Source organism: Cheilinus undulatus, linkage group 6 (genome assembly GCF_018320785.1).
Source record: "Cheilinus undulatus linkage group 6, ASM1832078v1, whole genome shotgun sequence".
NCBI classification, from domain to species: Eukaryota; Metazoa; Chordata; class Actinopteri; order Labriformes; family Labridae; genus Cheilinus; species Cheilinus undulatus.
Window position 1 is genome coordinate 45,326,021 of NC_054870.1, and position 23,880 is coordinate 45,349,900.

Consider the following 23,880-nt stretch of genomic DNA (forward strand, 5'->3'; position numbering starts at 1 on the left):
TGTGGCTCATCAAGTTTTATCAAAAAACTTGAAAAATTACAGAGATAAACTGTATCCATCTGTTCAATGAATAGCCTTACTTCCTGGCTGGTACAACCAGTTAGTCCTTAAAGGAGCAATGCTCAGAACTGGTATAGATATCAGAGATACTATAAGACCTCAGTTAAAAAAATATATAATATAGGAATGGTTACTTTTTAAATTAATAAAGATATTTAGGGGCAGAAATTCTACATACTGGATCTTTAAAGGGCCACTATAAATGACCTTGGGAGCCTGATCTGGGCCCAGGGCGTCCACTTGAATAGCCTGGCCCTATACTGTTGGAAGGCCTGTTTATTTCCCTTTTAAATGGTGCCACATTTGTAGGAAACATGCATTAGAGGGATGAGCAGCACAGCTGATGCCACAAGTGTTCAATGGGGTTGAGGTCAAGAATGCTGGCAGGCCAGTCCATCTTCTTCACTCCCAAATTCTGGAGGTGGTCTCTGATAAACCCCTTTCTGTGGGGGCAAGCCTTGTCATCTTGGAGGATAAAATTTAGTCCCAGACTGTGGGGATATGGGATTTCTGATCAGGCACATGACGGTCAGAACAAGAGTCAATAGCAACAGCAGAAAATGCTGTTTGGCATTGGCAGAGAAGATTCTGCAAATTTTTTCCATGGGTGCAACCCACATACTCAGCTCTGCTGCTCATCCCACCAATGCATGTTCCTTACAAATGTGGCACCAATTAAAAGCAGGCGTTCCTGAGGGTTGTGAGTCATGACCAAGAAGCATTGTCACATTAAAGAAATGATCTTCCAAACACAGATTTTCTTACTTTAAGTGCCAAGTTTATATCTATGGGCTAGTAGCAGGTACAGCTGAAGTGCAAATGGTAAGTTTCCCTTAAACTTTGCCTTCTCATTTGAGTTCAGCCTGAACAATCTTCATTGGCTGGATCCTTTGCAACCCCTGAATTGAGACACGGCTTCAGAAATGGGAAAGAGCCGTAACATTGAGCTGCACAGTTTCAAGTATCAAGTAGAAAATAAATAAATGTTTTAAAACATTAAAATCAAACTAGTGCCAGCTGTGCAAACAAATTCCCACATTTTAAAAGGAATTATAAAATCTAATTCATAAGTTTTAAAAATTACACAAAAGAGAGTTCAGCTTTTATAGATAAAGTTTCACTACTTAGCATTTCCATCATAAACATTAAAACCCTCGCTATTCTGTAGAAACTGCAGCGGCTTTGTGTCTTTAAACAAATAAACGTTTCTGAGATTTCCTTCAAAGCCTTTTGAAAACAACCCAGAGGTGACGGTTGATACATTCCTGTACATTTCAAACCCTCCAAAGTAAAGCTGGCCACCGAAGTTTAAGGCCACATAACGCTCAAATGTGTCTGTATCTTCAAAGATGATTCTCGTACTATTCAGAAACACCTGAATAACTGTGCTGTTTAAAGATATGGACACATTATGCCATTTGTTACAGCAGAGTGAGAGATTTCTGTAAGTTATTGGGCGGGAAAGCCTCTCCCCAAGATTCACTGCAACTTTGAGGTGTCCTCTCTCGAGTCCAACTGCGAGGTAGTCATCATCTTCCTTCTCAGCCTTTCCCATCCAGAGAATCAAACTATCATTAGAAATGGTGCTGAAGCTGAAAGAAACCTGTGCATATTTAAGGTTTCTTGTGTTATACCTGGAATCCCAATATTTAATGTATGATTTCCCAACAAACTTGACAGTTTCTGGGGTCATTTCTTTGGCGCAGTACCTCCCACCCCATCCTAACGGGCAAATACATTTGTACGAGAAGTTACTAGAAGGAGCACAGATAGATCCATGTTTGCAGGTGTTGTCCACACAGCTTATAGACTCGTTGCACACAGAGCCGATCCATGGCATCTGACAAACACATGAGAATGAGTTTCCTCCTAGGGGCAAGCAGCGCCCTCTGTTTTTGCACACTTTATACCCACATGCAGTCCCGTCCCAGTCCCCTATATTAGCTCCACTTACAGCCCCTGTCTCTGTCAACTCTAAGTCCTGACCATTGATTATGAGTTCTCTCATACCCCCAGTGAAACTGGTCGGCTCCCGTTCTGTTGCTTCTGTGGACACCAAGCTCAGAGTGGACACACCGCCGATAAAAATGTCTGTAGTGACATCCAAGGTGGTCATCCCTTCTGTCCTGTTCTCTCTGACCTCTTTATTATCCAGACTGAGGAAGCCTTGGTGACCAAAACGGCCAGCTTTTAGCGTGTGCCAGGTTCTCGCACGGGTGTCAACTTTATTTACAGACTGCAGGACGTGGACACCATCACCGAGGTTGTATCGCAGCTGCACAAATCCAGAGGTAAGGGAGAGGCAGAAAAAGTCTCCTGTAGGAACAAACAGCAGAAATGTAATTTTAGATTTTAAAATAAATTATTTCCCATGAACTACTATTTAATACTACCTGCTATTTTTCTGGCATTCACCAACATCTGAAGATATTTTCTTAAGTTTGTTCCAAAGAAAATTTCTAAGAGAAACCTTCTTAGATCCATGACAATTTCTTAGCTGATTTTTCAGAAATTGTTGAATGCTGTATGCTCATAACCTGGGAGCTTGTGCTTTTTTTGTATTAAGCACAGAAAATACACACCTTTTACATCCCTAAAGACATGAGATTAACAATCACGAGAAGCACTATAAACATAAGATGCAGTGCATATAAAAAGTATTCACCCCCTTTGATGTCTCACCCCTTTTTTTATTTTAGTCCCAAGCTTCGGCAGCTGAGGGAGAGACTCTGCAGACAACTGTTGCCTGAGTTCTTCACCAGTCAAAGCTTTATGGGAGAGTGGCAGAGAGAGAGCCACTGTTGACGAAGACTGATTAAATCTGGACTAGAGTTCACCAAAATGCATGTGGGAGACTCCATGGTCAAGTGGAAGAAATTTCTTTGGTCCGATGAGGCCAAAATGGTGCTTTCTGTCCATCAGACTAGACGCTATGTTTGGTGGACACCAATTACTGCACATCCCCACTGTGAAGCACAGTGGTGGCAGCATCATGCTGTGGAGATGCTTCTCAGCAGCCAGCCCTGGAAGGCTTGTAAAGGTAGAGGGTAAAATGAATGCAGCAAAATACAGGAAAATCCTGGAGTGCAATCTTATTCAGTTTTCAAGAGAACTGCGGCTTGGGAGAAGATTTATTTTCCAGTAAGACAATGACACAAAGCATGCAGCAAAAGCTACACAGAAATGGTTTAAAGACAACGAGGTGTATGTTCTGGAGTGGCTGGATTCAAAGCCCAGACCTCAGTACAATAAAGAATTTGTGGCTGGACTTGAAAAGGTCGGTTCATGCCTGTTTTTTGTGCAACCTGACAGAGCTTGAGCAGTTTTACAAAGAAGAATGGATTAAAATTGCAGAGTCCAGATGTGCAAGCCTGACTGAGAACTATCCACAAAAACTCAGTGCTGTGATTGCAGCCAAAGTTGTATCAACTTAATACTGACTTGAAGAGCGTGAATATTTGAGCAGTCACTTATTCTACATAACATATTTTTATATAATTGACATTGCTGTGTAGAAATCTGTTTTCACTCTTATATTGACCATGGTTGATTCATAAAAATCATAAAAAGGTAAAACACCAAAGGGGGTGAATAGCACTCAAATGTGCTCTGGAGTGTTCCTAGATTGTTTTTTTTTAATCTATGAATAAATCAGAGATTTTAAATCAACTGGTGAATGTCAGAATCCTCTTAAAAACTTCTTTAGAACAAATTTCTTCTTAATAGCTGTGGTTTATGAGGGACATTGTTTGCAGATGGACACATTTCTAGTTTCTAAATGTTATATTCTGAATAATATTATTTTAATCACCCAGACAGGATTTAAGACCACTTTGGTAATATCTATATAACAGGATTATTGTTAAAGATCATCATCAGCCTGTATTGAACAGGACAGGAGACAAAATAGGAAATGGGGGGAGAGTAGAGAATGATATGTAGGGAAGGCACAACTGGCCGTATTTTAGGGGTCATCAGCAACTACCTGTGGTGATCTTTAAATCATTTCCATGCTATAATTTTGTTTGCTTTAAGTTAAATATTTCTTCCACATATGCTGCCTAACTCTGTGACTAGTTACATTCATTAACAGCTCATGAAACTGTACTTTTTTTTTTTGCATACAGCACATCTGCATTTTTTTGAATGTGTAATTTTATAGTTTATTTCTAGGAGTTGGACATATTTATTTTTATTTTAACATATTTATTTTGTACTTGTTTACACTATGTGGCTCCTAAGTTGCTTTTCAGCTTCATTGTTTTTAGTGACAGTGACAATAAAGGATTCCTTCATTCCTTTTTACTTTTTTTTCCCATTTTATTTTATTTTTGCTTGATCAGTTTTTGTTATTCCATGAGCCTTTTTGCTAAGAAAAATACAATCCACGCATTATATTTTCTACAGTAAAACTAACAATCAAATCAAATTAAAAACTATCAACTTGAGCCTCTGTTGAAAGGCCTTATTGAGCAAAGCTTTTCAATATTTTTGCTATTCAAAACCAGTTGATGAAAAATTATTTTTTAACTAGAATGATGATGCAAAAATATGAAAACAATTTTCAGCAGTACTTTTCTTCAGATGCCGTTAAAACTGTATTTTTTTCAATGCATTGTCTTGGAGGTACATATTTGTAGAGGTAATTAAAAATTTCTGTCATACTGTTGAAACAAAGAAGTAAAGATTTTGCTTTAGAGTGGCAGGGTATGAAGAGAACATTCCAGTTTTATTTATATTTTAAATATATTTAATTATCAGCACACAGATGTTATGCACAGTTAATCTTCAATACATGGTTATTAATAAAGAATGAGTCAGGTTTACCTGCTCTGGCACTGAGATGCTGTGCAGTATAGACGAGGATGCCATCTGGTGACAAAGGCTGGAACTGCAGCTGTACCACAGTCCTATGTCTGATACTCATAGGAGGAAACGACATCCATGAAGACTGGTTACCGCTGAAGAAGGGATCACTGATGCTCACAGCTGAACAGAGAAATGATAAAGCAGTTGAAGTATTGAACAGTAAAGGCAGTGACTGAAATAAAACATATTTAGATATCTGGTAAGGTTTAATGACACCACCTTTCTCACAGTAGAGTCCGGCTCTCCCCAGGGGGCAGTGGCAGGTGTAACCGTCAGGCAGAGGGATGCAGGTGGAGCCGAGGGCACACAGAGGAGGGGGACTGTGCTCCACATCACACACAGACACGGTCTCAGAGCAGAGTGCTCCCTTCCATCCTAATGGGCACTGGCAACTGCAGATGGACACAGTCAGGCTCTGTGAAAGGCTTGTAAACACTGTCATTTCCCTGAACTGTGGAACTGATTTTCTGCGGGTTATTAATGTCCCTCAACAAAACATATGAGAGGCGGACTTTCCACTAGAAGGACCAGAACCTTTTAATCCTAGAAGCTTCAATAAAACCACCACAGTTGTATTACTGTAATATTTAAAGCTCATGTGAGGGGTTTTTAACTGGTTATAAAAGTGCCCAAGACAAATACAGATGCTGCTTTCTGGACTACTAAAGCAAATAAGAGCACCAGTGTTCAGACAAAATAATTCTACACTGTTATTTCTAAAGCCTTGGTGTAAGAATTCACACCACTAAAACAGCCTGTTAACATCTTTAATTTTATTAGTGATGAATTTAATTGTTTAAAGAAAGCAGGATTAGATTTTTTGGTTGATATAATAAAGCACACATATACACAACCGAGTCAGCAGGTAGATAAGAGGTACTGCTGTGTTGACAGGGGGCAACAACTTATGCACAATTTAGAAAGACAGTATTCTCCTTTTACACTCTCCCCAGTTTTCAGTATTGATCTTAATGGTGTGAAATGCTGCAGCTGAAAGCCACTTCTTTTTTTGGAGCATTGTAAATATGCAAACATACTGCAAAAACTTGAATCAAAGTCAGTAAATTTGCCTAATGCAGTCACAAAGACAAAAAACACCCAACCATATATATCTTAATTAAGATATAAGTAAAGAGTCAGGCCTAAAATTCTTGTGATGACTAAATTACGGGTCAAGCAAAACTGACTTGTTGAGTCTTGCAATAAAATGCATGGAAATAATTGACATTCACAGCATGACAGCTCTCCAATCGCATTTACTGTGTGCTATTTTGTCCTTTTAGGTGCACCATAGTCAAGCCACCACAACAAGCAGCAGCTCACAACTCACTGAAGCATCTTCTTATGAAATCAAGCTCTTTTGGATGTTTCATTACACTTTCAAATAAAACTCACAGACAAGTTTATCAAAAGTAATCTGCAATTTGAAAAATCACTAAATTTCAATCTTTTATTCTCTATGAATGCACACCAAGTTCCTTTGCTTTGCTGTTTAGTTATGTAAGATCAGTTACTTCTGCTCTACAAAAAAGCTCCATAATTTCTTTGAAAGTAAAAGCAGGCTTTAACCCAGGAAGTTAGATATATATTTATATACAGTACAATCAGAAAGTATTCAGACCCCTTCACGTTTTTAATGGTGTTATGATACAGCCTGATGCATGCATTCATTCATTTTTTTTTTCCATTTTTTTCTCTCATTGATCTACACTTAGTACTCCATCACAACAAAGTGATAACAGAATTCTAGAATTTGAAAGTTTATTGAAAATAAAAAACTAAAATATCACATTGACATAGTATTCAGACTCTATGCAAAAACACTGGAATTTTTCTCAGATTTCTTCCATTTCTCTCAGTCTTTGCTGAAGTGTTTCTACAACTGGGGCAAATTAAATTAATTGGACATTTCTCTATTTCTCTATAGAAGGCCCATAGCTGACAAATTAATATTTTAAATAAATTTCCAAAAAAATTTAAAATTCTGTTTCACTTTGTCATGATGGGGTACTGAGTAGGGTACTGATTTTATTCCGCAATATTGTGATAATGATTTGAAATGTGATTATTCCTTAATTTCCTCATCTTATGTATTTTCGAACAAACACGAGCAAAAAATCTTTCTATAATATAACCAACACAATATTAGATAAAAACAGGGCTGAACAATTTTTGGAAAAAATCTAAGTGTGATGATTTTGACTTGTATTGCAAATTGGATAGGAGTTATTGTATTGAAGGGGATTATTGTTTTTATGTCCTCCTCATATTTAAGCAGAAAAATGTACAAAAATGAAGAACAAGATTTTTTTGTAGACTATTCTAAAAAAAAAAGAAGGGTCTTGGTATGTAATGCACAACATCTCTGCTCCTAAAAAAAGTTTTAAACCAGTATTTTGACTCAAGTTTCAGGTTAAAGAAATATTGCAACTTCTGCAATTTGAAGATTGCAGCAGGCCATATTGCTATTTAATCTAATTTTCCATTAATTACCTAGCCCTAGTACTGAGTGTAGAATAATCAGAATAAAAATTATCCAGTTGATTGTAGCATCAGGCTGCAACATATCAAAATTGGAAAAACTGAATTGGATCTGAATACTTTCTAAATGTATTGCATCCATTGCATGGGATTAATTTCACATCCATCTTGAAAAAAAAAATCTCAGAGGATGAATCATTCTCTGATTGGCACACACAGACAAGCATATCTGTGTGTGCCAATCAGAGTTATGAAAAATATGATGTAGTAAGTGTGTGCTGCCATGGGGAGTGAACTACTCCAGGCAGTTGTTATCATTGTTCTCTATCAATGGAGCCAGTTGGTAATCAGACTCTTCCTGAAGCCAGTCAGGGAAAGACAACATCATCTTTTACACCAAGAAAAGCTTTCAGTGCAGTTCAGTGCTGCTCTGATAAAACTGCCGCAGCTTGCAGTACAACCAAACCACACCCACCAATACTATCTTGTTCTCTGATTGGTCCAAACGTTTCAGAGAACTAATCTTTCAGATTGAAGTTTTAACAAACAGATGATAACAGACATGGAATCCAGTCATCTGGCTTTGCAAGGTAATATGTTTCTTGCTGTTACATCACTAGGGATGTCTGGACATCAGTTAGTCATTTTGTACATGCAACCCTGCATCTTTCTTAATATATAACAGTATTGCACTGAATTAAAGCTGTCTCCTTCTTCTATAATAAAGCCAAAAGTCAAGATCATAAAATACATCTCTTTATTTGTTTCCCAGAATAAGACATTCTTAAGAATTGCTTCACACTGTAAATATAGACCTGAATATTTGTTTTGAAATTCAATGATGATAGTAAATTAATCATATAAATTTGATTAATGATTTTTCCAAAATTCAGCAATTTATCATGATTTTTAAAAGTGATCATTCAACAGCCTCAAGTACGACATAATGAGTGTGATAATAAATGATTATGACATATTCTGACTATAAATTACTCAAATAGACTTGGTTAAATGTGAGTTTTTGCATTGTTACGTTCCTGCCATGAGACGACAACAATAATGTTAAGTTTCTGGGTTCATTAACTCAACAATCAAGCCAACACCTCACATTTTAGAGTGGAATCATCATAAATAATGACAGAATGAGTCATTTTTCTCTTACTACACAGACGAGCCTGAGTCCACACACGTCCCTCCGTTTCTGCAGTGAACATGATCACACGGCGTGACTCCACACTGACCCACGCTGCGCCCGAAGGCCACATGTCCTGCAGGCCCTCCCAGGACCTGGAACTTTCTGTCTCTCCTTGTGGAAAACTGCACATCAAAAATGCACCCTGTGAAGAAAACAAACACACCAACAGACAAAGCACACGTAAGAAAGAAGCCTTTTGTTTGACACCAAAATGACATTAATCTGACTTAATATCCCACTTAAATGAGGCAAATAAAAAGGAAAGTGCTTCTGAAAATGTGTGGTTTAAATGAAGTTTAAATGAATGTCTTAGATAGTTGTGTAAGAACTTTAGAGTGTGTTATATAAAGTCTTCAAAGTAAAATCCTCTTTATTCGATGTTAACTCTTCAATTTGATGGAATAAACTCTGCAGTCGCTTCACATCCAAGCTGTCCAAGCTTCTTAAATCTCAATTTTTTCCACCTGTCATCTTGCATCTCTCCCATCATATTTGCTTTTTATTTTCATAATTCAATTTGATCAAGACAATATTTGCTTTGGCCTGTACCTGCAGAGCACGGGGCCTTCTATAAATATAAGGCCTGTGCACAAGCCTGCTAGTCATCTACACATGCACACAGCCCTCTCTTCTCCTCTGCTGCATTAGTCATTGGCATAAACAGGATGCAGGGGAAATGTCATGCTCATTCATGAATATTCATGGCATGATGCTGTCTGCTTGGCACACTCAAGTGACGGTTGCAGTGCTGCAAACACGGGCCGCTGAAATGCAGAGATTCATAAGGAAGATAATAAAAGCTGGGTTTATTTTGTAAGCTGCAAACATTGACTCCAAGACACCCAGGTACTCTATTTATGCAGCAACACCTGACTGAGGAAGATCTCCAGTTGAACATATTAGTTGTTGAAGTTGCATTTTCTCTTGAAAAGAGAAATTAGAATAAAAAATAGAATGACAGGTTTAAATCACATTTAAAACCATTGGTCAGAGCTCCTTTTAAAGGATTTTGTTTTTCTGTTGCCTTTACTCCTGAAATATTTGTTTATTTTCATCAGTTCTTCTCCCCCTTTTTTAATTTTTCTTATCTCTGTTTTACTAATATCTTTTATCCTTTTGTATTTAACTCAAAGCACATGGCAGACATGCATCCACACATTTTATCCGACCAGTTTTCCTATAATAACAGGTAAGTGTAAGATATCTTTATGAATCTTGGTTTATTTATCAAGTTTGTTTTGAAACAATGCTGGTTATAGGTGCCTAACTGTATTTATTCCCAGTAAACATAAGACTGTAATTATCTGTTTCCATTTGATCCCATCCTGTGCAACATGCTGGGCCAAGACCCAAGGTAGGTGAGGCTGGCTAAACCAATTTAAAAAATTAGGGAAACTATGGAAGAAAGTTCAGTTTCAATAGATTTTTAACTTAATAATCCTCCAAACGCACAGACTGGATGATTTATCCAGACTTGATGACCACACGCTGCTTGTATTATTGATTCCACAGACATGAGATCTTACAGAAATTTGTATGATCTAATGTGACTTAAGAACAAAACAAACATGTAGCACAATCAAAGCCATCAACCCTATAATGGTATGTATTGCTTTGCATGTGACATTATAAAGGTGCTTTGGTTTGTTAAAGTGGGGGTATTATGCCTTTTTTCAAAGCTTTACACCACCTCTCTTCCACCCACGTAGTAGCTTCACATGGTTTTCAGCTCAAAAAACTCCTCCTGTTTCTCACACTGGCGTCCTGAAAAACCCTTATTTTAACCTCCATCTCCATCGCTAACCTAAACTTATCCTTTCCAACCTGACCTAACCTAGCCAAACCTAACCTAACCTAGCCTAAGCTAACCTAACCTAACCTAGCCTAGCCAAACCTAACCTAACCTAACCTAACCTAACCTAGCCTAGCCAAACCTAACCTAACCTAGCCTAAGCTAACCTAACCTAACCTAACCTAGCCTAGCCAAACCTAACCTAACCTAGCCTAAGCTAACCTAACCTAACCTTACCTAACCCAACCTAACCTAACCTAACCTTACCTAACCTAACCTAACCTAAACTTTTCTACTCTAAACACATGTAACCTAACCTAACCTAACCTAACCAAATTAAACATATCTATTTTAATCTAATCTAAACTAACCAAACCTAAGCTAACCTAGCCTAAACTTATCTATTAACCTAACCTAAACTAATCTATCTATTCTAACATAACCTAACCTAAACTTATCTATTAACCTAACCCAAACTAACATATCTATTCTAACCTAACCTAATCTAAACTAAAGTCCCTTAACCTAATATGAACTTACCAGATCTAACCCACTCAACCTAATCAAAATAACCTAACCTAAACTTATCTATTCTAACCAAACCTAACCTTGCCTAAACTCAACTAAACTAAGCTAATCTAAACTATCATAACATTATCTAACCTAAGATGACATTACATACCTTGAACTGACCTAACCTAAGCTAACCAAACTTATCCTAACCTAAACTAACCTTACCTTACCTAACCTAGCTCAAACTTACCCAACCTAACCAACCGAACCTAACTTAAGCTAACGAAACAAAACCTAACCTAAACCAAACTTACCTTACCTAAATTAACCTAATCCAACCATAACTTACCTAACCTAACCTAACCTAACCTAACCAGACCTAACAAGACCTAACCTAACCAGACCTAACCTAACCTAACCTAACCTAACCTAACCAGACCTAACAAGACCTAACCTAACCAGACCTAACCTAACCTAACCTAACCTAAGCTGGCCTGAACTAGCCAAACCTTATCTAACCTATCATAAACATACCTAACCTAACCTGACCTTAACTGACCAAAACAAACCAAACCTAACCTAACCCATCATAAACCTATGTAATCTAACCAACAGTAACCCTAATCCTGACAAGATCAAAAGACCCAGAATAAATAACTTGTTCCTGTGCATGGATTCTTTGTCGTCACTCTCTCTCAAACCTAACGAGGAATTTTGGACCTGGAAATTGAATTGGGAATACTTGCCAACGGGGAAACCCAGAAGGACCTGAAAAAGTAAACATCATACAGCTTAAAAACACATTCAATAAGCCTCCTTTTCACTTTTACTTTAATTCATTCAAATATGATGAAATGGAAATATGAATACAATCCAAGACCTCAAACTATCATTGGGTGGAATCTTGTCCAAACAAGTTAGACCATTTTATCCCCAGGCTTGGGTGACTGGGGACAGGGTTCGGTGATCAAACATTAGAACTTGGTCCTGGAATCTGGGAACTTGTACTTGGAATGTGAGGATTTGAACTTAAAATCTGGGATCAAAAATTACAAACCTTAACCATTCATAGTGTGGTGCTGACACCAGAAGTCATACTAGCCAAGTTCCAAAAATGTCTGACTCATGTGTGGTATTGTACAACAAGTGGCATGAAACATGCTCTTCAGCAAGTCCTGGATAAAGGGCCATGACTTGATTTTCATATCCACTTACTTCATTTACAATGGACAGGCATTTTGCTTTATATCTTGGGAACCCAAGGTCCTAGAGACTTGCAACTAAGATCCACCTGCCATATTTTGAGGATGCAGTCTGGTCATGTCTCTACAACTTACGGTTCGGAACTTGGTTTCAACTCTCTACAACCCTCCATACAAGAGTTGATCACAAAAAATGGGACAAGATCAGTCTAATTGGAGTATTTAACCCTTTACCCTAACCTAACCCAAAGATCTGCATCATAGCAGCATGAAGTCAATTTTTAACAAACACAACCTCCCTCTTTCTTGTCATTTGATCAACAGCACAAACAGAGTAAGTGTTTTTGTCCCTCCCCCTGGCGGCCTCAGCACCTCCTCTGCCACCTTTCCACGGGGGAGTGGGGATCTGTTGATAACTGGGAGTGAAGTGTATTATCAGAGTGTTCACTGCCAGCCATCATGATTAAGGCTCGGGGAAGGTCACACAGATCTGATTAGACGCTCATGAGTTCTCATTACATCCCGAGCAGAGAGGTTATGGTTCCACCAGTGTCGCCGAGCTCAGGTAGTGATCTCCCGTACAGAGGAGAGCGGCGGTGTGATACAGCCGGGGCAAAGTGATGCGTCGCCGCAGCTGATTTGATTTCTGAGGGTTTATTTGTGAGCAGAAAAAAGAATTATACGATGATGAATGAAAATGGCTTTAGTCCTTAAACAGAAAAAGCTCATGTTCACCTCAAATGGATCTGCCATGACATTTTATAATAACAAGCCTCATTGCTGTAGTGCGGGGACTGCTGAATGTGCTTATGATGATATTCATAGCTGTTGTCTGATTGCTGTTATGGCAATTTTGCTCCACAGCTCGGCACATTAGCAGGCACAATGAATTCTCCCTAGAATACATTCCTACATGGGGTCACCAGAGAGAAGCATAAACGATGCAGATGAAGACAAAGATTATTTGTATGGCAGTCTTGTTTAAATGACTTATCAGCAAAGGAATGGATCTGCACACAACGCAAAAGTGCACACGGTGAGGATTGATTAAAGTCTGCAGATACAATCACCCTCAAAGCTCTGCTCTGGCCTCAAACACAGTCCGAGCCTGTAACTCCCCTTTCATTACACACTCTTCTTCTCTGCTTACAAACACACAGAGATCCTGGGAGAAACTCCAAGCCCCAGCACTCACACTCCAGGCAGCAGTGCTGGGCTGTAATAAAGCTGTAGCAGTCTTACCCTGAAAGCCATAGCGGAACCTGGAGCCAAGTGGCAGTAGTTCAGGGGTGTACTCATTATATCCTCCCACAAAGAGCTGGTTAAAAACATTGAGACCCACCAGGGGTCCTGGAGATGATCCTGTTCTGTTGCGTTGTCCATCAACCTAGAAAGAGCAAAAGCAAAATGTTGATTCTAAAGCTTTTAGGCGTCAGTGTGGCGCACATTTTGTTTAATTCTCTGCCAAAGTTGACAAATTGTTAAGACATGGATGGATCACTGTTTTTTCAGTCACTTTCAGTCAGGAAAGCTAAATTTGAAAGTACTACTAATGCTGAACTACAGAATTTAACAACCATGGTTGTTATAGATAGTTCTTCACATACTGCTACCATCATTATTGACGTTTTAGCCATTTCCTACAAAATGGGAGCTAAGTTTATGGCCATGACAGCCATAAATTTGTCTTCCATTTGTTGTTCTGTTGTTTCTTTTGTCCCTCTTTCTGCTTCCCCATTTTCTCTCTTCCTGCTTTTCTTCTACCCTCTAACCCCTTTCCAACCCCAGTGCAGCTTCAGCAAAAGGCTGTCAACATGAGTCTGGTTCTGCTCAAGATTCCTGTCCAATAAAAGGAGGGCTTTTCTGGCCACTGAGGCTAGTGCTGAGCTCATGGTGATTTAGCGCCAGTCTGTAGAATAATAAGCTACATCAGAGAGTACTGGCTAGACTGCCCCTTTTGTAACTTGTCTGAGATATCGTAGGCTGTGAATTGGCGCTATACAAACAAACAAACAAAGATAAAAAAGGACAAAGGATACTGATACATATTTTAAAAAGATAAGTGCATTTAAATACATTTGAATAGTAGCTGGATGTCTTTGCTAGGCATTTTACTTCATCTTTTTGTCTTTTGGTCGTATCTACAAAAGCGTACGGAATTCACATAAGACAATAAAATTCTTCACTGTCTATCTGAGGATTATGAGGAAGATCTAAGTTGAAAAAAAAATGGGCAACTCTTATAAATCTGAGATAATAATTTAATTTACTCAGAAAAAAACTGAAGAAAGAACCTTCCATTTCTCAAAAGGACTAGATCCTCCATTTTTTAAATTTTCTTATATGAATTCTATACAGCATCCCTCCCTTGTGTTTGAATGATGATTTATGGAAATGTCTTTTCTCAATTTATTTATTTATTTTTTAACCATACCTGCAATCATAGTGCATGTCAACCTGTTGGTGTCCAATATCTAAATATATGGGTGTTAATTTCATCAACTACAATATGACTAAAATGTCTGTTGAATTCCCTTTTTCATGAGAAACACAAGAAGATAAAAAAGTAGATCTTTGATAATAAAACTCAAGATTTAAAACTATTAAAGCAAACTTGGGGCCCACCTTTAAAATCTATCCTTTAACATTTCTGACATCATTTGATTCTGTTAGGAATTTAGGTTTTTATCTGATTTTATTTTATTTTCAGGATTACCTTTTATATCTACCTAGTTCTTTTTCAGCAATTCTTTCTCATTTCTTACATTACTGAGTTTTTAAGTGTTTAATTCTTATTTTATCATCTTTGAACTCTATTTTTTCCTTTTAATTTATCTATTTGTTAATTTATTTATTTGTTTTCAATACTTTAGCCCAGGGGTGTCAAACTCAATCCCCACAGGGGCCGGATTCTGATTTTAGGTCTAACCTGAGAGCCTAACAGGGTCAACATTTCACCATAAACTGTCATTTGCACCAGTAAAAAATAATCGGGTAAAATTACCTGAGCACTGATGATAAATGGTTTTCAGATTTAAAAAAGTCAAAATTATAAGTTTAACAGCTCAAAATCTGAGATGAAAGTTAAACTTATTAGTTCAAAAAGTCAAAACACAACATTCAAACTCCAAATAATGATTTTAAAGGGCAAATTAAATGACATAGAATGTCAAAGTTGGGAGTTTTAAGAGTGACAATATTACACAAAATTCAAAATCATTAGTTTTAAGGGTTGAGACATGAGTTAAAATGTTGAATTGTGAGTCTAAAAGGTCAAAATGTGCGATTAAAAGTCAAAGTTAGGAGCTGAAAAGGTCAAAAGGTGAGATCAAACTGGAAACAGTGAGTTGAAAAGGTCCAAATATGACTTTAAATTCAAAACTGTGAATTTAAAAGGTTGAATTTTGATTTAAAATGTCAAAATTGTGAATTTAAAAGGTGAAAATCCACCCATTTTCTATACCGCTGATCTTGTTCGGGGTCATGGGGGGCTGGAGCCTATCCCAGCTGTCATTGGGCGAAAGGCAGGGTACACCCTGGACTGGTCAACAGTCAATCGCAGGGCTGACATAGAGACAACCAGGTACGCTCACATTCACCTACGGCCAATTTAGAGTCTCCAGTTAACCTAATGAGCATGTTTTTGGTGGTGGGAGGAAGCCGGAGTACCTGGAGAGAACCCACGAATGCACGGGGAGAACACGCAAACTCCGCACAGAAAGGCCCTGACCGGGAAGCAAACCAGGGATCTTTTTACCTGTGAGGCGACAGCGGCAACCCCTGTGCCACTGTGCAGCACAGAGGGTGAAAATATGAAATAAAAAGTCAAACAATGAATTTGATTGTGAGATGCAAAATTGAAAATATGAAATGAAAACAAGTTGATTTCTTTTCCACATTCTTGACTTTTTATCTAAATGTTTTCACGCTTTACTTTTTAACCTTTCAAAAGTCAAGTTTACATGTTTATACTGTAGTAAATCTGCAGACCTACCAGTGGGCCAGTTACAATAGAAATATGATATGATCTTGTGGGCCGGGTACAACAGCACCACGGGCTGGATTTGGCCCCTGGGCCTTGAGTTTGACACCCCTGCTTTAGCATAACCTCTAGTGTTTCCTCATCATGAACTCAACATTTCTTCAGTTAGTAGCTTCCCGGTCTTACAGGGTGCTTTATTTATGACAGATTTGCCAACGTTGTATGTATGAATTGCAGGGGTGGGGAAGAGGGGTGGATGGGCTGGGCTGGGGCAAGGTCATGTTTATCTTCAATCCATTTGTTGGTGTGCAAAACACTTTGTGCTGCATTGTTCTGTGTGAGTGCTATATAAATATATTTTGATTGATGTATTGATTGATTAAGTCTTTGTTAAGGAGCATGAATGAGGCAAAGATGTTACCTCTGGACTGTTGGACATCCATGATATCTCTCCACTGGGCATTTAAGGTATTTCACTATTTTCATCAGTGTATTTCTAATTAATTGAATTATTGTCACTGCATCAATATTGATGTTTTACATTTATATTCTTTTCAAATTGGTGTATTATATTAGTTTAAAGAGAATAAATGTTTTGACTAAAAGTTAGACTAAATGGAAAGGACATTTTATTGGTTAAAACTGCAATGAAATGTTTTTGAGTTTTTGTCATCTTAAACTAGACTAAAATTAAAGGTGCCAAATTTGACACTGCTAAGACCCCAATTGTTCAAGAACATATCTACTGAAGAAGACCTAGAATTGATTGACCTAAGCCAATCAGCTCCAAAAAAAAAAAAAACTCAACAATGTACACAAATAATGAAGTTAAATTACCTGGTTTACTCTTATGGAGTTTAATACTCTCAATCTCTGGTGTCCATGTTCACTGCCTACTCCCATGGGTGGCATATTGGGTATCTGAAGCATGTATTCCACAGGGATCTCCCCCTTTGCTCACTCTAAAACATCTAGCTATAAATATGGATTTTTCTGTGACTCTTGATGCAAACATCCTGTTTTTCATGATTACTGAGCCAAAAGGCTCTGTGATGCATTTGTGTGTGCACCATCATCACCACCATATTGGTTGTTTTTTTGTAGTAATAAAATCAGCTTTCACAGCTCTTTAAGCGACTCAAACTTTTGAACAACTGGAATTTAGTTGAATTAAGTAGTGATCTTATTTGTGTTCTGTTTCCATTGCTTCCTTACTTTAATTGTTTATAAACTCCCTTTTCCACATTTTTATTGTTTGTAACCCATTCCTGCTCTTGCTTTTTGGAGCCCATTTTTGTTTTATTTATCAAATAGCTTGTTTAACATGAAGATTTTAAGTGCTTGTCTCAATTTGTATCCTTTGCCTGGACAATAGTCTAGGTCTGAGGCATCATGTCCCGGGCTGTCAGACCACCAGAGCCATTTTTGTTGCCACAATATTTCAAGAACACTTTGAGGGAGTTTTTCTTCTGCTCTGTCTCAGTGAAACTGATTAAATCTTGGAGGTCAAACGTCAAGGTCATTGGATGTCATGCTCAGCTCTTGCTTGTGAACATGATATCTTGAGAACACCCTGAGAGATTTTTCTCAAACTTCGCACAACTGTACTCTGACTCAAAGGTTAAAGGCTGAGGTCACTGAGCCTCATGGTCATCCCTTGCTTGTAAGATTTCTATAAATCCCACCATCAGAGGAACCAGCTCTGACCTTCTTTTCTACAAACCACTGTACTTTCATTATCTGGAAATTGTATTCCCATCAGTAACATATCCTGTTCCTTCAGGTCACTGTAGCACTTTGTACACACTTAGTGTTGGACAAATTTCAGTGATCACCCATCTTTGTATGTCTGAGTATGATCTTACCTTAAGCCATCCTGTTTTCTTGGACCGTCCAAAGATAACCGTGTGAATGCTGATCCGTGAGTTCAGTCGATCGCTGACGATCGTTGCTACACCTGATCCTAGGTTGAACTTGTGCAAAACTCGGCCATTTCTTAACCCCAAAACAAAGAAGTCATCGCCATCATTCCCTGGAAAACAAAAAATTTCATTTGGTTTTATTCAGCAAGGTCAGTCCCACTGAGATCAATGACTTAATTTCCAAGGAACACCTGGGGAATATGCTATGAAGCAGGATTTTTGGTTAATAAGGTTATCTTAAGGTCTGGGTTTTTAGGGCTATGAAGGGTGTAGATCCCTACGATAACCCTGACTGAAAACCCAATCATCAACCAGTCTTTTTCTGATTGAGAGCTCCCTGGTGGTTAGATTTTATGCTGTTTAAGGCCTGGGTTCCTCCCATTTCTTTCAATCGTTGCTGAGATGTTTCTGCACCTTGAATGGAGTCCATCTGTGTTAAATTAAACTGATTGGACATGATTTGGAAAGGCACACACTTCTCTGCACAAGGCCTGACAGCTGACAATGATATCAAAGCAAAAACCAAGACATGAGGATAAAGGAACTGCCTACAAAGCTCAGAGACAGGATTGTTGCAAGGCACGGATCTGGGGACGGCTACAAAAGAAGTTCTGCTGCACTGAAGCTTCCAAGAGTACAGTGGCCTCCATAATTCTCAAACCGAAGAAGTTTGGCACAACCAAGACTCTTCCAACAGCTGGCTACCTGGCAAAACTGAGTGATCGGGGGAGAAGGGCCTTAGTAAGAAAGTTGACCAAGGACCTGATGGTCTGACAGAGCTCCAGAGATCCTGCGTGGAGATGGGATAAAATTTCAGAAGGACAACCATCCCTGCAGACCTCTACCATTCAGGGCTTTATGGCAGACGGGCTAGATGGGAGATCTCCTTAGTCCATGGAAACCCTTTGGCTTTCATTTGTAGTTTTTTGCAAACTCTAAGCAGACTTTCATGTGTGCAGCACTGAGGAGAGGCTTATTTCCAGCTATACGTAAGCCATAAGGGCTGCAGTGCTGTTTGTCCTTCTGAAACTTTGTCCCATCTCCACACAAGACCCTCTGAAGCTCAGTCAGAGTGACCACCGAAGCCTAGGCCCCCTTTATTACTGAAGCCCTTCTCCCCTGATTTCTCAGTTTGGCCGGACAACCAGTTATTGGAGGAAAAGCTAAGGATTTATATGATTACTGGTTTACTGAAGGGGCATTTTGGACAAACTTCTTCCAGTTGAGAATTATGGAGACCACTGTGCTCTTAGGAACCTTCAGTGCAGCAGAAATTCTACATATCCTTCCCCAGATCTGTGCCTTGCAACAGTCCTGTCTCTGAGCTCTGTAGGCAGTTCCTTTGACCTCATGGCTTGGTTTTTGCTCTGACATCATTGTCAGCTGTGAGGCCTTCTACAGAGAGGTGTGTGCCTTTCCAAATAATATCCAATCAATTTTACACCACAGGTGGACTCCAATTAAGGTGCAGAAATGACTGAGAGAAATGGGAGGAGCCTGAGCTAAATTTCAAGTGTTTTTGCAAAGGGTCTGAATACCTTTGTGATATTTCAGTGTCTTTTTTCAAAATCTTTTAATACATTTGCAAATGAATCTAAAATTCCTTTTCACTTTCTCATGATGGCACACTGATTGTAGTTTAATGAGAACAAATTTTTTTTGTTGTTTTTGTTTTTTTTTTTTACTGCAGCATCAGGCAGCAGATTTGAAAAAAGTGAATTCTGGGATTTTTTTCTCATAAATTCAGAAAAAAACAGACTTATATTTTTCAAGTGAATGCTGTGCACTTCAGTGCATTTAAAAAAGGCTTTACAATGGTCAAATAAAATTGTCTTTAGTGTGCGACTGCTATTGTTTGCTCAATAGACCAGTGGTTATCAAATCTGTCTGCCCTCAAGACCTACTACAAGCATTTTCAACCATTTTATTATTATTATTTTTGAATTAGTAGTAGTTAGAGTAGTATTAGTATGGTTATTATCATTATCATCCATTTGTTTATATTATTCATTATATTTAAGTACTTTTCAATTTTAGAATACATTTTATATTTATATTACATATATACGTTAGTCTTATATTTTACTCAATTTCCTCTGAAAAAAGGATGTATTTGTTTTTATATAGGTAAGAAGAAGTAAACTACTTATAAAGGAAATAGCCAGGGCAAGATAAATAAGTTGATGTCTTGAGAAAAACGATAAATTTTCCTGTTTATTATGTGAAAACAGAGTAAAACAGAATCTATTTGCATGTATGTCCACTCAGAGCTTCCATACATCGTAAAATTTTAGCCATATTTTTCCCAAGCACATGTTTGTGACCTACCAGCTGAGAACCACTGCAATAGAGAATCACTGTAAGCTTATATTTGATGAGGCATTTTGTTCTTAAAAACTTGTATTTTCATCTAATCAGCCATCCTGGATCATAAATAGATGTCTGGTGTTTGTGTCAAACAAAGGGCTGATAAATTGATTCACATTCCAGCAACTTATGAATATTTAAACCGTGGATAGACCTCCCGCTGTCATAGACATGAATTCGTTCTGAGCTGCGTCTAAATCCAGTCCACACAGCACCTGTCAGAACCCTGAAAGTGGCATCTACTGTATGTGTATTTAGCGCTGCATATGTTGCGTCTGTGCTAGTTTATTTCCTAGCGACTCAAAAACTGCAATGAAGCAATCAATCCTGCTTCATTCCTTGGTGGTAGTTGTCCCAAATGCCACTTCATTAAACCAATTATCATGTGAATTCTTCATTTTGCATCACTTCTTTTACTTTGCCTTGTATTTCCCTAACACTTCCCTGACACAAGCTTCATTATTCATACTGGCTCTTGTTTTGTTTTGCCTCCACCTTGAAGACTTGTACTCTCAAGAGAAAACAAGTGCAGGAGATCCACCAGATCCCGTGTGCTCGTATGTGTTTTTTTTTTTTCTTCATCTGATGAAATACGCTGGTGACGAAGACGCTGCGGTGACCTGCTACTGCACCTGACCCCGCAGAGAGGAGATCCTAATTTAAAGTGATGGCTGCTGACAGCGTCACGTTGCACCTACACCTCCCAGTCTGTATAAAGCAATTAACATTGATATTTTTGAGATGCTTGCTTCACATGTTCATTACATGCCACTGCTGCAGACGTGCTCCCTTTGAAAGTCAAAAACAATGACAATTAAGCTGCAAATCATTTCATTTTGGGGCTGCAGGAAGACTAATTATTAATGTCTCAAAATCTGCCAGGAAGGAAAACCCTTAGAGATCATCTTGATTAAAGGATCTCAGAAGAAAGTGGGAATCTATTAGAGAGCACATTTCCATACACAGCGGGGGAAGCCTCTCAAAATGGCAATAGCACATCTTTTAAATTCCTTAATGAAGTTTGACAACTAAAATCCAGCTAAAGACACATCCTTAAGTTGTTTTCCTCTTTCCATTTGAGCAGGAGAAAGGCTTTTAGATTGCTGCGTGGGTGTCTAGATTGAGCTCACCTTGTCCTTTATGCCCAGCGAACAGCATCAGGTTGTCTTTCACAGCGGATGAATTATTGGCGAGGGTGAACTTCAGCTTGAACTCGTAGAAGAAGCTGAGGCTCGGGATGAAGGAGTAAGCCACAAAGGAGGTGTAACCAAACTCATCCGTTCCACTGAACCTGGCACGAGTTATATTGATTGCTGCAAAAGAAGCACATTTATTTCAAAATATTGCAAACATGTGGCTGCACTTGCTTCTTTGAGGCTTATTGTGTGTGCCTGAATGAGGAGGATGCAGCTCTGACTCATTATCTCCCCTCTAGGTTGCCAAAAGATGGCACTATTGCTACATATTACATCCCAGCAGTTGAAGATATATTTTCCTTTCTGAATGCTGTTAGATGATGACCTGTTTTCAAATACTATCACCTCTTCAGTCCTATTCGATTTTCATTAGTCGCTGTTTAGGAAGGTTTCTGGCAAGCATGCATCGTTTCATACTCGGTGTTCACAAGGGTAGCACAATAATCCCTCTGATATTCAATTACAATCTGGGCTTTGCTCATTCAGAATGCATGGTTGATTCAATAATGCTCTCTCTTGTATTCCATCACAGCATACCCATCTACTTGATTTTACACAGGGGACTCAATGTAAATTTCCCCCACGCTCGTTCAAAATTACACGCTGCCGTGTTTTTTCTTACCTTTTTCACACAGGAGTGAGGATTCAAACAAATCCTGCACCTCTTCACTGTACCACCTTGTATATATTCTTCTGCTGCCCCAGGCGATGGCTAAGAGGGGTTCAGAGCCCCCCTCCGCGCCTGCCCTCGGCTCAGTTTGGCTGCTAAATTATTAATAAGGCTGGAAATGCTTCTGTTATCATCTCTGCTCTGCTAGGGAGAGCTTTATTTGCCTATTGTTTCAGAGAATAGTCTGAGTGTTGAAGCTCCAGCTTGAATTCATCATATACATGCAAATGTTTCTGCCCTGTAATAACCACCGAGCTCAGTGTGTGGTCGTCCCACCTGTTCATACCAGATACAAAGCCGTCAGCCATTACTACAGAATAAAATGACCTTGAGCTATTTACTCTGTACAGGCATAAATGATTCATTAGCCTTTGATCACAAATTAATAATAAACTCAACTGATCTGAATTTTAAAAAAGTGCTATTATCACAAATTTACAAACCTAGCATTTCATATTTAACAATATTTGACTTGGAATTAATTGACTTAATTCAACAATTGTACAAGTCCTTGGGTATTGGATAATTTCTTGTTTTAAATGATCATCATAAAGTCAAAACTGCACAAATACATTGGAAATGTTTGAAATGTGGATGAAGTTGGAGAGATGTAAGAGAAATCCTCCTCTCCAGTTTTACCCACTTTTCTGAATATTGCCTAACCTTGCAAAGCAGAGAGATTGGCCAAATCAGGCAAAGTGCCAAACTCAAAAACGGTTTATGACCAATCAACATCATTTCAGGAGAACAAGGCGGGCGGGTTTGGGTCTACTAGAGGCCGATAGCAATGGCTGCCTCCAGTGTAGCGATTAGCTTGGATGTAGCAATGATAAGTAGTATAGAAAGAATATAGCATATAAAAGAGGTTTTCACTCTTGCTTTGCATGTTTGCATGAGTTTGTGATCGTTACAGGTTGGGCCAAGGCAGTGATACTCAACACGTGGCTCTAGAGCCACATGCGGTTCATTTGTGATGATTTGTGGCTCTTTTATGTCTTAATTTGAAATGTTATTCCGCTAGAAAACCTTAAAAAGGAAAATTTTACCTCATAGATTATCCATCGGAAGTAACATTAATCAGATTGTTTCCCACACTTACAAAGTAGGCTTCAATTGTCAAACTGAATTGTAAACCTCTATTTTTGTCTGCACATTTCCATTACCCTTACTTGCAATTTTTTTCCACTTTAATTCCATTTTTAATGCCCATTTTTACACTTTTATACAGCTTTAAGCAATTGTTTGCCCCTTTTTTCATCTTTCTTGCCACTTTTCACCCATTGAAGCTGGCTTTTGCAATTAAATGCCACTAATTTCCCATTTTGCCACTCTTTGATGCTTTTTGCCCATTTTTCCCACATTTTTCCTGATTTTTGCTGATTTCAGTCACTTTTTACTAATTTTTCTCCATGTTTTTGCCACTTTTGCACCATTTTTGCCACCTAAAAAAGTTTTTAGCCACTTTTCACCCATTTTTGCGTCTTTCTGACCTTTCTTGCCACTTTTCTCCCAGTGTTCGCCACTTATGCCCATTTTTGCCACTTTTTTGTCACTTTTCTCCCCTTTTCAACACTTTTATTCTGCTTTTTGCAATTTTTTGCCTCTTTTTGCCACTTCTCACCTATTTAAGC

The 23,880-nt window shown here is 38.4% G+C and overlaps 1 protein-coding gene across 1 annotated transcript in view; it reads right to left on the minus strand.

Moving 5' to 3' along the window:
• Positions 1-1,180: 1,180 nt before the first annotated feature.
• The window catches only part of eys (eyes shut homolog), a 425,152-nt gene continuing 402,452 nt past the window's right edge, over positions 1,181-23,880 (minus strand). The window contains exons 45-51 of the mRNA XM_041789003.1: positions 21,514-21,696; positions 17,960-18,126; positions 13,355-13,499; positions 8,573-8,747; positions 5,149-5,321; positions 4,888-5,049; positions 1,181-2,376 (exon numbers count right to left, since the gene is read on the minus strand). Of these exons, the coding sequence (XP_041644937.1) occupies positions 1,181-2,376; positions 4,888-5,049; positions 5,149-5,321; positions 8,573-8,747; positions 13,355-13,499; positions 17,960-18,126; positions 21,514-21,696 (2,201 nt within the window). The remainder of the gene's footprint in view (positions 2,377-4,887; positions 5,050-5,148; positions 5,322-8,572; positions 8,748-13,354; positions 13,500-17,959; positions 18,127-21,513; positions 21,697-23,880) is intronic.